Genomic DNA, 15634 nt, shown 5'->3' with positions numbered 1-15634 from the left:
TGAGGCAAAAGGGAATAAAGTTTGGAAGGGCAAACTAGGTATAAGAGGAAAAAACTGAGGAAATGATAGGGAGAAGGGAAGTTTTTGTTCATTTGGGTAATCCACTGCCTCTTCACTTGTGAGACTACTGTTATTTTGCAAGAAGTGACAAGAAGTAAGGAAGCAATATAAGTAACAGAGGTGGGAATGATTTCTTTGGCTCTAAGCACCTACTTTGTTAAAAATTATTCCTCTGAGTCAGTACTGATTCCTGGCAACTATCTACAGTAGATTAGTCCTTGCAGTTTACTGGGCAAAGCTATTATCTCTCTCCTACTGTTGAAAGGGAATATTAACCAGTTGCCAAGCATCCAAAGTTTGATCATATGACCACGGGGATGCTGCAAAACTTGTAAGTGTGAAAAACAGCCATGAGTCACTTTTTAAAGTAATGTAACTTTGAATGGTCACTAAATGAACTATTGTAAGTCAAGGACTATCTATAACAGGAGGCTATAGGTTCAGTGATGTCCAAGAAATGGATTAGAAATTTTTGCAAAGAATCTTGGTTCAAGGCAAAATCATCCAATAAACACCCAATAAACAATGCCTGGATGTTCTTTGCTCTGTCTCATTAGTCGGAACCATGACACTTGGAACATTAGACACGAGTATTTGTTTTATCTGTTCAATTTGTTTCCTATCTTTTATCTGGGAGATACTCAGATAATTTAAAAAACAATGAAACATAAAAATGTGAAATCTGCTGAAACAGTGAAACTGTTAAATGATTTAATCTTCTGCTAAAAGAAAAAAAGAGGCTTACTGCAACTATTGAGGGGCTGTGTAAACATACAAACAAACATATATACATGCATACATTTCATTTAGAAATTTAAACTATTATTAAATTTATTAAATTATTACATTTCTAAAATTACCTCTTTGGCTCTCTGTACAGCATCACTTGGTGGATTCCTGATTTGTGGTGAAGATTTTGTATTAATTTTGTCATAGAGCTGTAACAAAAATCACAACATAATATGAATATATTAAAACAATTTTACCAGCTTATTTTATAAAAGATTTCTGAAAATTTCACTTAAAACATCAACAACTGCTATGCTGTAAATCTAATTTTCCATAGATAACTGTAGAAAATATGACCATTTCATTTTTTCAGATATTTAGCAACTTCTTGCCTGCTCATGATGCTTCATATAAAGACACATCAGAAATAAGCAATGCTATTTAACCATATTTTCTTGCCAATAGCTATTTGTAATAATTTTAAGATATTTACTGTAGAGTAAATGCATTTCTTAATATTTCTATAGATTTCACTCTTGGAATATTTCCTTCAGCAAGATAACCAACTAAAACGAGGAAATTAAGGGAAGGTACTTGAGCTGCCACCATCTGCATTTTTGCTTGAGAGGAAAAGTTGCATCCTGATTTTTTTAGTTCTGAAACTGTTGAATTTGCAAGTGACAGTTTTTCATTCTATGGCCAGGGATTCATTCAATATACTGATCTTCTTTGGATATAGTTAAACTTTAAAGAAATAAACTTACCAAGTCAGTAATGATGAGCCTAACCCTCACCTACAAAAGTTGGGCTAGGATGACACTTAAATGGGAGATATTAATGTACAGTGTAACTGTCAGCACTGTGGAGCTGCTGTGACTATCTGCAACACATCACCTTCTGAATCACATAGAAACCAACGTATATGCAGTCACTGTGAAGGCCTGTGTACTGCGAAGTATTTTTAAGGTCTTTAAAACTTAACAGCAAGGGGACAATCTGAATATCCAGGGGAGGGAGGGAGGTACAGGGAGTGCAGAATTATTAGGCAAATGAGTATTTTGACCACATCATCCTCTTTATGCATGTTGTCTTACTCCAAGCTGTATAGGCTCGAAAGCCTACTACCAATTAAGCATATTAGGTGATGTGCATCTCTGTAATGAGAAGGGGTGTGGTCTAATGACATCAACACCCTGTATCAGGTGTGCATAATTATTAGGCAACTTCCTTTCCTTTGGCAAAATGGGTCAAAAGAAGGACTTGACAGGCTCAGAAAAGTCAAAAATAGTGAGATATCTTGCAGAGGGATGCAGTACTCTTAAAATTGCAAAGCTTCTGAAGCGTGATCATCGAACAATCAAGCGTTTCATTCAAAATAGTCAACAGGGTCGCAAGAAGCGTGTGGAGAAACCAAGGCGCAAAATAACTGCCCATGAACTGAGAAAAGTCAAGCGTGCAGCTGCCAAGATGCCACTTGCCACCAGTTTGGCCATATTTCAGAGCTGCAACATCACTGGAGTGCCCAAAAGCACAAGGTGTGCAATACTCAGAGACATGGCCAAGGTAAGAAAGGCTGAAAGACGACCACCACTGAACAAGACACACAAGCTGAAACGTCAAGACTGGGCCAAGAAATATCTCAAGACTGATTTTTCTAAGGTTTTATGGACTGATGAAATGAGAGTGAGTCTTGATGGGCCAGATGGATGGGCCCGTGGCTGGATTGGTAAAGGGCAGAGAGCTCCAGTCCGACTCAGACGCCAGCAAGGTGGAGGTGGAGTACTGGTTTGGGCTGGTATCATCAAAGATGAGCTTGTGGGGCCTTTTCGGGTTGAGGATGGAGTCAAGCTCAACTCCCAGTCCTACTGCCAGTTTCTGGAAGACACCTTCTTCAAGCAGTGGTACAGGAAGAAGTCTGCATCCTTCAAGAAAAACATGATTTTCATGCAGGACAATGCTCCATCACACGCGTCCAAGTACTCCACAGCGTGGCTGGCAAGAAAGGGTATAAAAGAAGGAAATCTAATGACATGGCCTCCTTGTTCACCTGATCTGAACCCCATTGAGAACCTGTGGACCATCATCAAATGTGAGATTTACAAGGAGGGAAAACAGTACACCTCTCTGAACAGTGTCTGGGAGGCTGTGGTTGCTGCTGCACGCAATGTTGATGGTGAACAGATCAAAACACTGACAGAATCCATGGATGGCAGGCTTTTGAGTGTCCTTGCAAAGAAAGGTGGCTATATTGGTCACTGATTTGTTTTTGTTATGTTTTTGAATGTCAGAAATGTATATTTGTGAATGTTGAGATGTTATATTGGTTTCACTGGTAAAAATAAATAATTGAAATGGGTATATATTTGTTTTTTGTTAAGTTGCCTAATAATTATGCACAGTAATAGTCACCTGCACACACAGATATCCCCCTAAAATAGCTATAACTAAAAACAAACTAAAAACTACTTCCAAAAATATTCAGCTTTGATATTAATGAGTTTTTTGGGTTCATTGAGAACATGGTTGTTGTTCAATAATAAAATTAATCCTCAAAAATACAACTTGCCTAATAATTCTGCACTCCCTGTATTGCCCAACGGGCATGACCATGGGGTCCCTAAGGATTCCCTTGGCTGTGGAACCATCAACAAGCTTGCTGTCACTGGGCATGTAGTTTTCATTGGGAGCAGGTGGTCCATATATATGAAGGTCCTAATCCATTTAGGACTTTAAATATGACTACTGGAATCTTGAATTGTAAAACATTCAACGTAACTTCTATAATAGTGATGTTACATAAGTGAGCAGAGGCATGCCTATAACCAGCTCTTGAGTTACTTTGATCTCTAGTTAATGCATACATTTAATTTAAAATGAATGTAGATTTATAGAAACATCTAAAATATTCTAAGTAATCTAATATGTGTTTATTTTTAAGATTTTACATTAATTTAAGCAGGACACTTCTGAAATTATTGTCAAAGTACATCTGCAGGCATCTGGTATTTATACTACTTTTGTGAAAAAATGTTTCCAAAGCTTGCTCCGTATTGGTTTCAGGGAATTATTGAAGAGATTATACTGAAAGGGAGCATTTTCTGTCTCATGTGCAGTACCAAAAATACTGCTAAGAACTGCCCTAAGTTCAATTAGATTGGTTTGATATCTTATTTGCTTTATTATAGCTAAAATTAAATAATCCTTTTTAAAGAGAAAAAAATACTTACATCTAGTAATGTATGAAGATGCTGATCCTGAAAAACACTATGAAGAAAGTCTAAGTCTTTTTCACTGCAATCTGTAAGTGCATGAATTTCTTCTAGGCTGTCTAACACCTGTGAAACTGCTCCTATTATTAAGCACAGGGAGAAAGAAGAAAGAAAAATATTTAGGACAAATCATCATGTTGATTATATTTCACTGCATTCATTGAGTAAAATATAAATCTTTAATAATGTAATCTTCTTTTCAATGAGGGTAGTATTTAAAGAGCAATGTGTGAAATGAATTTAAATTTAGCTTTTAAACAAAAAAAATTAATGTTCAAAATACAATGTTTAGTGCCTGCCAATTGTAGAATGGATGAATATGTAGATGATTTTAAAGAAAGAATTCAACAACCATTATGAAAATATCAGCTTGGTCAGACAGACAGGAGGGGCTGAGGAAGAAGCTCAGATTGCCCTACCTTGATTCTCTTTAATATAAGAGAATATATTTTTTGTCAGACTTTCAAGATTCTGTTATTATATCCCATAATAATAAAGCAGAGTTTGGTACTTTTGCAGTGTCTTTTTCCTGATTTCAAAGCTCTGACATATTTTGAATCTGATTGTATTTTTTTGAATAAAAATGCTATAAAAATGAGGGAGAAAATTAGCAGTATCATGTACACACACATTTAAACATGTTGCAAAGCAAAACAAAAGAATCCCCTTGAAAAATTTTCAGAAGAGAATTCTTAATTTATAAATCCTAGTTATAAAACCAGGAGCTAGAAATTAACTTAGAAAACTAATGTGACTCTGCAAGCAATTTCATGTTGCATGATTGTACAATAAACCTCCATGGGCGCCCCGGAGTTATGGAATCGGTTGCCGGTTGAGCTCCGGATGGCGCCCGACCTCTGCTCCTTCCGACGCGATCTGAAAACGCATTTATTTGAACAAGCCGGCTTGGCCTGATGGGGGATGGGTTGGGTTTTTTATTGTTCTTAATATTTGTATTTATTGTTTTTACCTTGGGCATTATGTTTAATTCCTTTTAACTTTTGTATTTTTGTATTTTATACATTTGCCCTGTTCACCGCCCTGAGTCCTTCGGGAGAAGGGCGGTATATAAATAAAATTATTATTATTATTATTATTATTATTATTATTATTATTATTATTATTATTGCTGATTATGTCAATTTGGGAGTTCCAGATAGTAAAAACTGTGAAAACAGACCATAATTGAGGAAATTTCTCACTCTTATCTGAGAAATATTAATTTCAAAAACTTCAGAGAAAAGTTGAACTATACAATTTTTGAAGGAAAATAAAAACCCAGAAGGATAGATGAGTCAGAAAACAGAGACATAACTGAAAAAAAAATTAAAGGTAAAGGGAATCTACACAAAACAATATGGTTATACCAGGAAGTTTCTAATGCGGTATGACTCAAAACAAAACTTTGCTATATTAGGAGCCAAAACATTATCAAAGACAACTTAGGACCAATGTATATAATTATTAGAGTAATATACAGATTATTTTAAAAATAAATCTGCTTTTTTAGTTATTATGATTATCAATGGTTTCAAGGTGATTGAGCTTCTCTTCTGAAATGGGTTTATAAAATAGGGATTCAACAAGTACTGGTAGTTAATTATTAATTCTTTATTGATTAGCCCTTGGGCCATATCAAAGAAATACTGGTAGTTGTTAAAAGGGGAAAGTAATTTTGCAGTAACTGTAATTATTGTAAGGAAAAACTTGTTATATATTCAATATGGCTTAAATGAAATCAATTTTGATTATGATTAAATGTTTAATGTCTTGGTTAACAGAAAAATATGAATTCAAGTGATGTCAAGTGATATAATATAACAGCAGGTTTTTCAATCTGTGAATTTCTCTGTGTGTTTTGCCTACCCTACAAGGAGACTTCAATAAGGATTATTGGAAATAATGGTAAAAGTGCGACCTGAAGCCCAGGATAAAGAAGATAATTAACAAACAACTTACTCTTTTAAATGAGTTTAAGTATCTAAGTGAAAATATTTTCATTTTTCCCCCCACACTCATAAACTGTATTTTTGAGACATTTGAGAGAATGCAAGACTGCTAAAATAATGGAAATGATGATTATATGATTATACTTAGAAAACAGGGAAAGGAAAATCCACAAAACTGGATGTAATATTATACTAAACCAAACAGGTTAAATGAGTTTTTATAAAACAAGACAATTGCTAGAAATCAAAACAGATTGATAAGGAGTAAATAATATCAAATCAACCTTATTTCATCTTTTTTGGTAAGCATCATTGTACTATAGGAATACTACTGACAGCATATCTTGATTTCATATTTTTCCCCACAATATTTCCTAACATTTTTCCTTAGATGTATCAAATTAATTGGGGAGTTGTATTCAATTACAGTAATGTTTATTAATAGCTCTGAACAGAGGTTTCAAACAGAATATATTATGAATTGTATGTCAACATTGAAGAAAAATAGAACCATTCAGAGATCTCAAATGGAAGACATATTGCCCATTTAAATAGAGATGACTCATATACTTCTGATATAAAAATTGGCTGAGGAATAAATGTTGAAGACAGATCTTGCTAACATTCATGCCACTCACATAAAAGTTATTCATTCAAGACTATTACTAGATTTTTACAGACATCAGTAATATGCCTTTTCTGACTGTAACTATTTTATTTTATGGTCAGTATACTTGAGTATATATTTGAATGTGTCTCAGTTAAGATCCTTTTGTTCCATCAAAGATCAAAGTCAGATCAAGGATATTTTAGATAGATATTGCACAATCTCTAGCATTATTGGTCAGTAGTAAACATTGAAGAATACTAATATTTTTAATGAAGCCTTTTAATTACATTTTGGCAAGAAAGCAAGTTAACTAATGGATGCATTAAATCATGAAATTATAAATACCAGAAAGTAATGCTCAATTGTTAATTTTTGCATATAAATACATATATACAGGTTTTTGGGTTGTGTGTCTTGTTCTTTTATCTATTTATTCATATACTGTTATTATTTTTACAAATAACTCAATGCAACAAACATACCCAATACGTCTTCCTCATCCTACTTTCCCCACAACATCAATCTAGTGAGGTAGGTTAGCTTAAAGAGAGCATGATTGACCCAAAGTCACCCTGCTGGCTTTCATGGCTAAGGCAGGACTTGAACTTATGCTTTTTGCTTTCTAGCCTGGTGCCTTAACTTTTTTGTCATTTTTGCCATCTTTTACTTCATTTTGCCCAGAGTCTCTGGGCAAATGATATATAAATTTTATAAAAATGCATAAAATTGGGAGTTTCTATGAAAGTTACTCTGTAGTCAATGATATATAAGTAGCAATTAAACATTTATATAATACTAATAATTAGAATTCAATGACAATTCCAATTTCTTTTAACTAGATCCACTGAATAACTTCACAATACACAAAAAATGTCAAAGTAACATTTGACATTTATATTCTCTAAATCTCAAGATATGGATTATCAGAATATAAACTGGATATGCATATGGCTAGAAAAACAAGACTATTTTCCATAAAGATTTATACTTTTCTTTCTTGTGCCCTTAGAGATAGATACACTAAGAGTATCTATCATGAACAGACGTTGCAACCTTATTTGAAAAAGAATTCTTCCCTCAAATTAAACTTTTAAAACAAATAATTTTTACTGTACAGGTAGTCCTCAACTTACAACAGTTCATTTAGTGACCAAAGTTACAACGGCATTGAAAAAAGTGACATATTACTGTTGCAACATCCCCATGGTCATGTGATCAATATTCGGATGCTTGATAACTGGGATCATGTAATCAGCTTTTGTGATTTTCTGGCAAGCAAAATCAATGGGAAAGTCAGATCCACTTAACAACCATATTGCTAATTTAACAACTGCAATGATTCACTTAACAACTGCAGCAAGAAATGGGCCAAAACTCACTTAACAAATGTCTCGCTTAGCAACATAAATTTTGGTTGTAAGTTGAGGATTACCTGTATTCATCTTCTACCACGAGCATACTGAAATAAAAATATACTGTATCTTTGTTCTTTAATTGCTTAGACAGCATTAAAACTAGGCTACTAGGGAAAATCATGATTTAATTATGCAAAGCCAAACATAATAGTTAAATGCATAGCTGTAAAGGAAAACAAAGGGTACCTACTTTCTGCAGCTAGAAGTCCTAGCAGGAAGGCAGCATTTGGACAAACAATAAATAGTATGAGGATTTCAAAATAATTGTAAAAGCTGCAACTAGGAGCATTTGCACAGCCACAGAACACACACAAAAAAACCAAAACCAAAATAAAAACCTACCACACGTTACTAAATTAAAAAAAATACAGTATATGACAAGGATTTACATTATATTTTCATAGTGTTGCACATCCAATTTTTTAGTAATTATTAGTTCTGAAATTTAAGGAAGTACAAAATACTTACTGCTTGTTACAGTATGTTTAAGTGAGGAAGCTCACTGATAAGTTATATAAACTGTTAAACACAAATGTATCAGATTTATATATAAATATAGGTTGCAATTGTTAATAACTTTACTGAGGTCAATTTATTACAATCAAAAATAATATATGAATAAGGCTGTGAAATTAAGGTTGGATTAATCATAAATTTAATATTCTCAATTAACAATTAAAAATCAACACTGCTTTTATTAAATTTGAAATTAAATTTTATTTTCTAAAAAACAAGTAGTAATAACCCCAGTAAACTTATGAGGCAGTCCCAGAACCAGCGAAATCTGGGGGCTGGACAGGGGACAGATTTTATCTGCCCTCAGTGTGGAAGGGACTGCCACTCTCAAATTGGCCTTTTTAGCCACACCAGATGCTGCTTTAGGACCTCTTTCCAGAGCACGATACCATAGTCTCTCGGGACTGAAGGATGCCAATGAGACTTATGATAGCATTGTCATGGTTGGTAAATAGTAATTGCACTACTGTGAATACAGTGTATGTATTCAGGTACAATATTGGAATTACAATGTGATGCAACCAGCCAATTTTAGTGTGTGTGTGTGTGTGTGTGTGTGTGTGTGTGTGTGTGTGTGTGTGTGTGTGTGTATATATATATATATATATATATATATATATATATATATATATATATATATATATATATATATATGTATATGTATATATGAAATTGCCACCTTGAACTTCAGACCTATAGCTTATTTTTCACATTTTTACTATCAGTTAAAAGAACTAAATTATATTCTTACAAAGTAAAATAATCTTCTTCTTTAATTTCAGAAGCAAAGTTCTATAAATATACATTTATGCAAAATAAACAGATAAAATGAAACCATAAATGTTGCTAAATAAATATTGAATCCATTAATATTTCCAGTAGCACTTATATCCTCTTCTAATTTCTTTAGAAAATGTTAAAATTTAAATGTTGACTGTTAACAGTTAAATTCACAAGCAAAAAGTAGCTATAGAGTACTTGTCTTTTCTTAAAATTATAACATTCATTTACAGAAATTCTTCAGGGATTGTATGGCTGCATATTTTTACACTATATATAAAAATAGTAGTTAACAATTCTAATCATGTAATTATTTTACATAAAAGCTAAACATTTCATTCACTATGAAATAGGACTTTTCTTTAGCATTTCCCCCCCAAAAGATTTTTTTTTTTTACTCCATACTAGATAATCAGAAATTAGGAGATAAAAACATATTCTCACTCCATTCACAAATAAATAATCAAATGAATTATATTTTAACATTAGATTAGTAAGTAAAAGAATGATGTAATATTTATTTATTTATTTATTTAATTAAATTTTTATACCGCCCTATTCCCGAAGGACTCAGGGCGGTTTACAGGGCAACATAAAATACAATATAAAAAATAGTATAAAATTAAAATAGATTAAATTAATTAAGCCCAACAATTAAAACAATATTAAAAGCTAAAACCCCTTCAGTCCAGGCCTGATAGATCAAAAAACCAGGTTTTCAGGTCCTGGCGAAATGAACGCAGATCGGAGGCGGTCCGAAGTTCCACCGGTAATTCATTCCAAAGGGCAGGCGCGCCCACAGAGAATGCCCTCCCCTTGGGGATCACCCGCCGGCACTCCTTAACTGACAGCACCCTGAGAAGGCCCTCCCTGTGGGAGCGCACAGGACGATGGGAAGTTGATGCCGGTAGCAGGTGTTCCCTTAGATAATCCGGACCCAAGCCATTTAGAGCTTTATAGGTCATTACCAGCACCTTGAATCTCACCCGGAGGGCAACCGGAAGCCAATGCAGCTCACGGAGAAGAGGTGTTACACGGGAGTATCGGGAAACTCCCATAACAACTCGCGCGGCTACATTCTGCACCAGTTGAAGCCTCCGCGTGGTCCTCAAGGGCAGCCCCATGTAGAGAGCGTTGCAGTAGTCTAGCCGGGAGGTCACGAGCGCATGGGTGACTGTGCGTAGGGCATCTCATTCCAGATAGGGCCGCAACTGGCGCACCAGACGAAGCTGGGCAAAAGCCCCCCTGGTCACTGCTCCTATATGGTCTTCGAAATTGAGCCGTGAATCCAAGAGGATGCCCAAGTTGCGAGCCCTATCGACGGGGGGGGGGTAACACCTCACCCCCCATCATTAGTGATGGAACAACCTGGTTAACCCGAGATGCCAGTATGCACAGCCACTCAGTCTTGGCAGGATTGAGACAAAGCCTGTTTCTCCCCATCCAAACCCGGACCGCCTCCAGGCAACGGGACATCACGTCGAGTGCATCACTGGGTTGGTTCGGGGTGGAAAGAAAAAGTTGGGTATCATCAGCATACTGATGATACCCCACCCCGAAACCACGAATGAACTCGCCCAGCGGTTTCATGTAGATGTTGAACAGGAGGGGAGAGAGGACCGACCCCTGAGGGACTCCACAAATGAGAGATCTCGGGGCGGACCTCTGCCCACCTGTCAACACCAACTGCGAGCAGCCCAGGAGGTAGGAGAACCACCGCAAAACAGTGCCTCCCACTCCCAACCCCCTGAGACGCCGCAGTGGGATACCATGGTCAATGGTATCGAAAGCCGCTGAGAGATCTAAAAGGACTAGGACAGAGGAATATCCCCTGTCCCGAGCCCGCCAGAGATCATTCACCAGTGCGACCAATGCCGTCTCCGTGCTGTACCCGGGCCTGAAACCCGATTGGTCCAGGTCAAGATAATCAGTTTCCTCCAGGAACAGAGGAAGCTGATGCGCCACCACATTCTCAACAACCTTCGCCAAAAAGCGGAGGTTGGAGACCGGACGGTATTTATTTAAAACAGCCGGGTCCAGGGCAGGCTTCTTGAGGAGGGGTCTCACCACCGCCTCCTTCAAGGCGGCAGGGAAGATACCCTCTTTCAAAGAAGCAGATATTACTGCCTGGAGCCAGCCTTGTGTCTCCTCCCAAGCCGCATAAACCAGCCAGGAGGGGCACGAGTCCAGTAAACAAGTGGTGGAGCTCAGCCTTCTCATGATCCTGTCCACATCATCGGGGGAAACAGGATCGAACTCAGTCCAGATAACATGCCCAAGACCGCTTGATTCCTCCATGCCTGTCTCTGCCCAGTCAGAGTTCAAACTGGTCCAGATCTGAGCGATTTTGTCCACCAGATGATGACTAAACTCCTCAGCCTGTCCCTGTAAGGGATCCTCCCTCATCTCCCGATTAAGGAGAGAGCGAGTTACCCTAAACAGGGCGGCTGGGCGATTATCTGTGGACGCGATGAGGGCAGCGAAGTAATTAGACTTCGCCGTCCTCATCGCAGCGAGATAAGACCTTGTAAAGGCTCTTAGTCGCAATCGGTCAGATTCAGACCGAGTGGATCTCCAACCGCTCTCTAGACCCCGTCTCCGATGCTTCATCTCCCGGAGCTCCACAAAAAACCATGGGGCCCAACGGGATCTGTGCCGGGTCTGGGGTTGCAAGGGTACAACACGGTCGAGTGCCTCAGTGGCCGCCCTTTCCCAGGCATCCACCAAGGCATCGACCGGGCTGTGAGTGAGGGAGCTAGGTAAGGACCCAAGCACCACCTGGAACCGTTCTGGGTCCATTAGGCGCCTGGGATGGAACCACCTGGTCGGTTCCACAGTAATAGACCAATTCTAAGCACAATTATTCTGGAACTATCAGATCTGGGTTAGGGTGATTTCTAGATGGCAATAAAGAGACAAACTTCTGCCGGATCTTATAGCTATGGTGTAATCAGAAATCTCACTGTATTTAACAGCCTTAATTCCAGCCTATAAATTATATAGTCAAGATGGGCAACACAACACTTGTAGAAACCTGTAAAGCCACCTACTTTAGCACATGAAGCCCAATCTCTTCTGCCCAGTCAGATTTGAAAAGAAAAATTATTTTCAAAGCAGAAGGGGGAAAACACCCTAGAAAGCAAAGTGGAATAGTCTTCAACAGTGATTGCGTTGAGATGTAATGAGATTGCAGACTTGGATTATATTCTTTAATGCCTAATCCAACTTTGATTCTAAAGGAACATTTATAAGGAAAGAACATTAACTTTTTATTGTCCACTGACCCAGGCTTTTCATTCTGCCTTGCACTGATGTGGAAAAAGAACAGGAGATTGAAACAGTTAATCTCACAACTGGTTGGCATCTCTATGAATATGGTATCTCAGAGACAGTGTGAATTTTCAACTGGATAGTGGATTATTAAAATGATACAAGAGTTCAGATGACCTAAAAAAATAAATCTAAAAGCCTTAGTGATTGAAAGTCAGGTAGGGTAAGTTTTTGTGTGCTGATAAGGTGAAAAGTTTCTTTATTCTCCCCTCTGACAAAAATATGAACTTGACTTTTAAGCAAGATACAGATGTGCATATATAGTATCACTTAATGACACTTAGAAATTATTCATCTACTGTACTTTACTGAATATGTAAGTTTCTTACTATGGCACAGTGCTGCAAAAATTTATGAGATTGAGCAGGCAGAGGACAGAGTGGTGGAACAGAATTGAGAAAAGCAAACTATTAATGGTTAAGCAGCAAACCATGAGTAACTAAAGTTATGGTGTGGAAATAATCAATTACTGTTAATATAAAACTGCTCTGAAGGCTTTTTTACTTAAATATCCCTAAAACTGGATATACTATGTGGATTCCTCTTATGTATTCTGAGTTGAACATGCATCAAGAGAAGAGTTGTATGTGGAAAAAGAGATAATATGTAAACCAGAATCAGGATGTTTAAAATGATGTTTCTATTGACTTTTCCATTAGTTTTCAATTTTGTTTGGCTACCAAGAGCAAGATGGTTAAAATATAATTCTGAAAATGTACCAAATTCTATAAGCTTAGAAATACAAAACGAATAAAAATATCATCTATATATACATAATTACTAATAATCATAATTACTAATAGTACTTATATAGCTTTTTTGAATCTTCAAAGCATTTTAGCCCAGCTTGTAACATAACTAGATATTGCCCTCTTAACTGCTGGAAGTATGGAGGTTGTGTTTAGGAGGCTTACTGAAAGTTTTCTAGTGGGTTCATGATAGAGAGGGGATTTTTATTAAAGATTTCCAAGTCAATCATTCTTAGCTACAAGTCAGAATTCTAACACTGCATTCTACAAGTCAGAATTCTAAAAAAAATGCGTTAAACAAAAAATCTAAAGCAAAATCTAGGAGTTCACACGTCCCTCTAGCGCAAGTTATTTTAAAACAAGAAAGCAAAATAATGCCGGTAAATAAATAAATAAAAAGGACGGATGAGCAAGTAGAAAACTACTAAATCTTATTTACATTGGAAAGACCAATGTTTCATTAGTTCTGCTTTCTTGAGAGATTCAGCTGAGGCATGGCCTTACACTCATGATGTCATGCTTTAAGACTGCATCACTTAGTGATGGTCTTAGTTATCTTCGTTAAATGAGGACTAACTATATTGGGAAATATCTGCACTACCTAATTTTCCTGCTTTGTCAACTAAAGTTGTCAACCATCTCTGAAGCCTATACTGGAGCCTTTACACACAATGTATTCACACAAACACTTGCATATATATGTATACACATGTATGCAATACAATAGTCAGAAAACTATGTATTCATTTATTAAATGTGTGTGCCACCGATCTCACCAATAAAGGCAAGACAAAAAATAAATATCAACACATTTATGAGTATTGACAAAAATTGCATGGAGGAATGAAATCCTATTTGCAAAATAATTTATGTCATCTCTCTCTGTGTGTTTGTATATACACACATATACTTAAATCATTCTTTCATACAAAGTACTGTCTTCACATAAATACATACAAATGTATATAAATGCACAAAGAAAAAGACTGGAACAGCTCGGCTCAGCTAGCATAGTCACATTAGTAAATCATACTAGTTTCACAACCGTTATTATTTCCAACTACAGGTAATCCTTGACTTATGACCACAGTTGAGCTTAGAATCTCTGTTGATGAATGAAGCAGTTGTTAATTGAGATGTAATATGACTAATTCACTCAACAACCACCATCCTGCTGTTGTCAAACAACCATGTGGGTTGTTAAGTGGAGTGAGGGAGTGATTCAACAGGTTGGAGAGGCCCTGGATTCACAGGTAGATATAAACCAGCTGTGGGTCAGGAGGCCTCGGTTGGTTCCAACCCAGGTAGCCACCTGGGGAGATTGGTTGCAGGGGCTATACATGCAAAGCTACTGTGTTCTTGCAGGCGTTGGCCTGCTGCCAATCCAGCCAATCAGCCATTCAGGGGAGCCTGAGCAGGCTTCAGGGGGTACTAAAAGGCATTACACTGTTGTGGCTTTAAATGTGGGTCAATTGCTGTGTACCCAAAATGTAGCAAAATGACTGCAGGGCGGGCTGTTGGACCTTTAGACCTGACCATAAGTACCTTTTGTGAGTCTGTTGTAAGTCAAGGACTACCTGCCCTTTCCTTATCTCTCTAACAGGGTGAAAGATCACAGGAAACAAAAAAAATAAGAATTTGCTTCAGTTGGGCTATAAGGGACAAAAAATGAAAAAGGGTAAAATAATACAGTTCTTATTCCCCAAGTCCTCAAAAGTCTGCCTTCTATGTCTTCCTACAAGATTTGCACTGCGACTTTTACAGAAGAAAACTTTTCTGCTATTTCAAATATTCTCCAAACAACAATGCAAGGATGGTTACAATTAAAGCTACAGAAGAAAAAAAGAACAGTCAGAAATTACTTTCATTTTTCTTTTTGCAATAGTACAAAGACTATTAAAAGAGCAAAAGAACTGTCTTTATTTCTTGTGTGTTACAACAATTGACCAAATTACCGTATCTTGTTTGGTAGTGGATTTGTCAATATTAATAATATAATGCAACTTTTAATAAGCAGAAACTCAAGAAGCATATTTGTATTTGTGTATATAAATCTTTACTGCGCTTACATAGTTAATCGGATCTGTCTTCAAATTTTCAAAATGTTAATATGTTTGGGGCTTTGCACAACTCTAGACTGGCTTCAGAACTGGTTTGGACGTTTAAAATAATGATACATCAGTAAAAAAAATTGATCAAATTAGAACTATAGCATTCTAACAGCACT

At 36.6% G+C, this 15634-nt stretch overlaps 1 protein-coding gene across 4 annotated transcripts in view; it reads right to left on the bottom strand.

The window, feature by feature from the left end:
• The window catches only part of CASK (calcium/calmodulin dependent serine protein kinase), a 167406-nt gene that overhangs the window by 48195 nt on the left and 103577 nt on the right, over positions 1-15634 (bottom strand). For all 4 annotated transcript variants that reach the window (XM_083362651.1, XM_083362652.1, XM_083362653.1 and 1 more), the window contains exons 11-12: positions 4017-4138; positions 921-998 (exon numbers count right to left, since the gene is read on the bottom strand). In XM_083362651.1, coding sequence (XP_083218777.1) covers positions 921-998; positions 4017-4138 — 200 coding nt within the window. The remainder of the gene's footprint in view (positions 1-920; positions 999-4016; positions 4139-15634) is intronic.

Source organism: Vipera ursinii (genome assembly GCF_947247035.1).
Source record: "Vipera ursinii genome assembly, chromosome: 4".
Classification (NCBI taxonomy): Eukaryota; Metazoa; Chordata; class Lepidosauria; order Squamata; family Viperidae; genus Vipera; species Vipera ursinii.
Note: the sequence above shows the minus strand (reverse complement) of the source record. Positions and strands in the feature narration are given on the sequence as shown.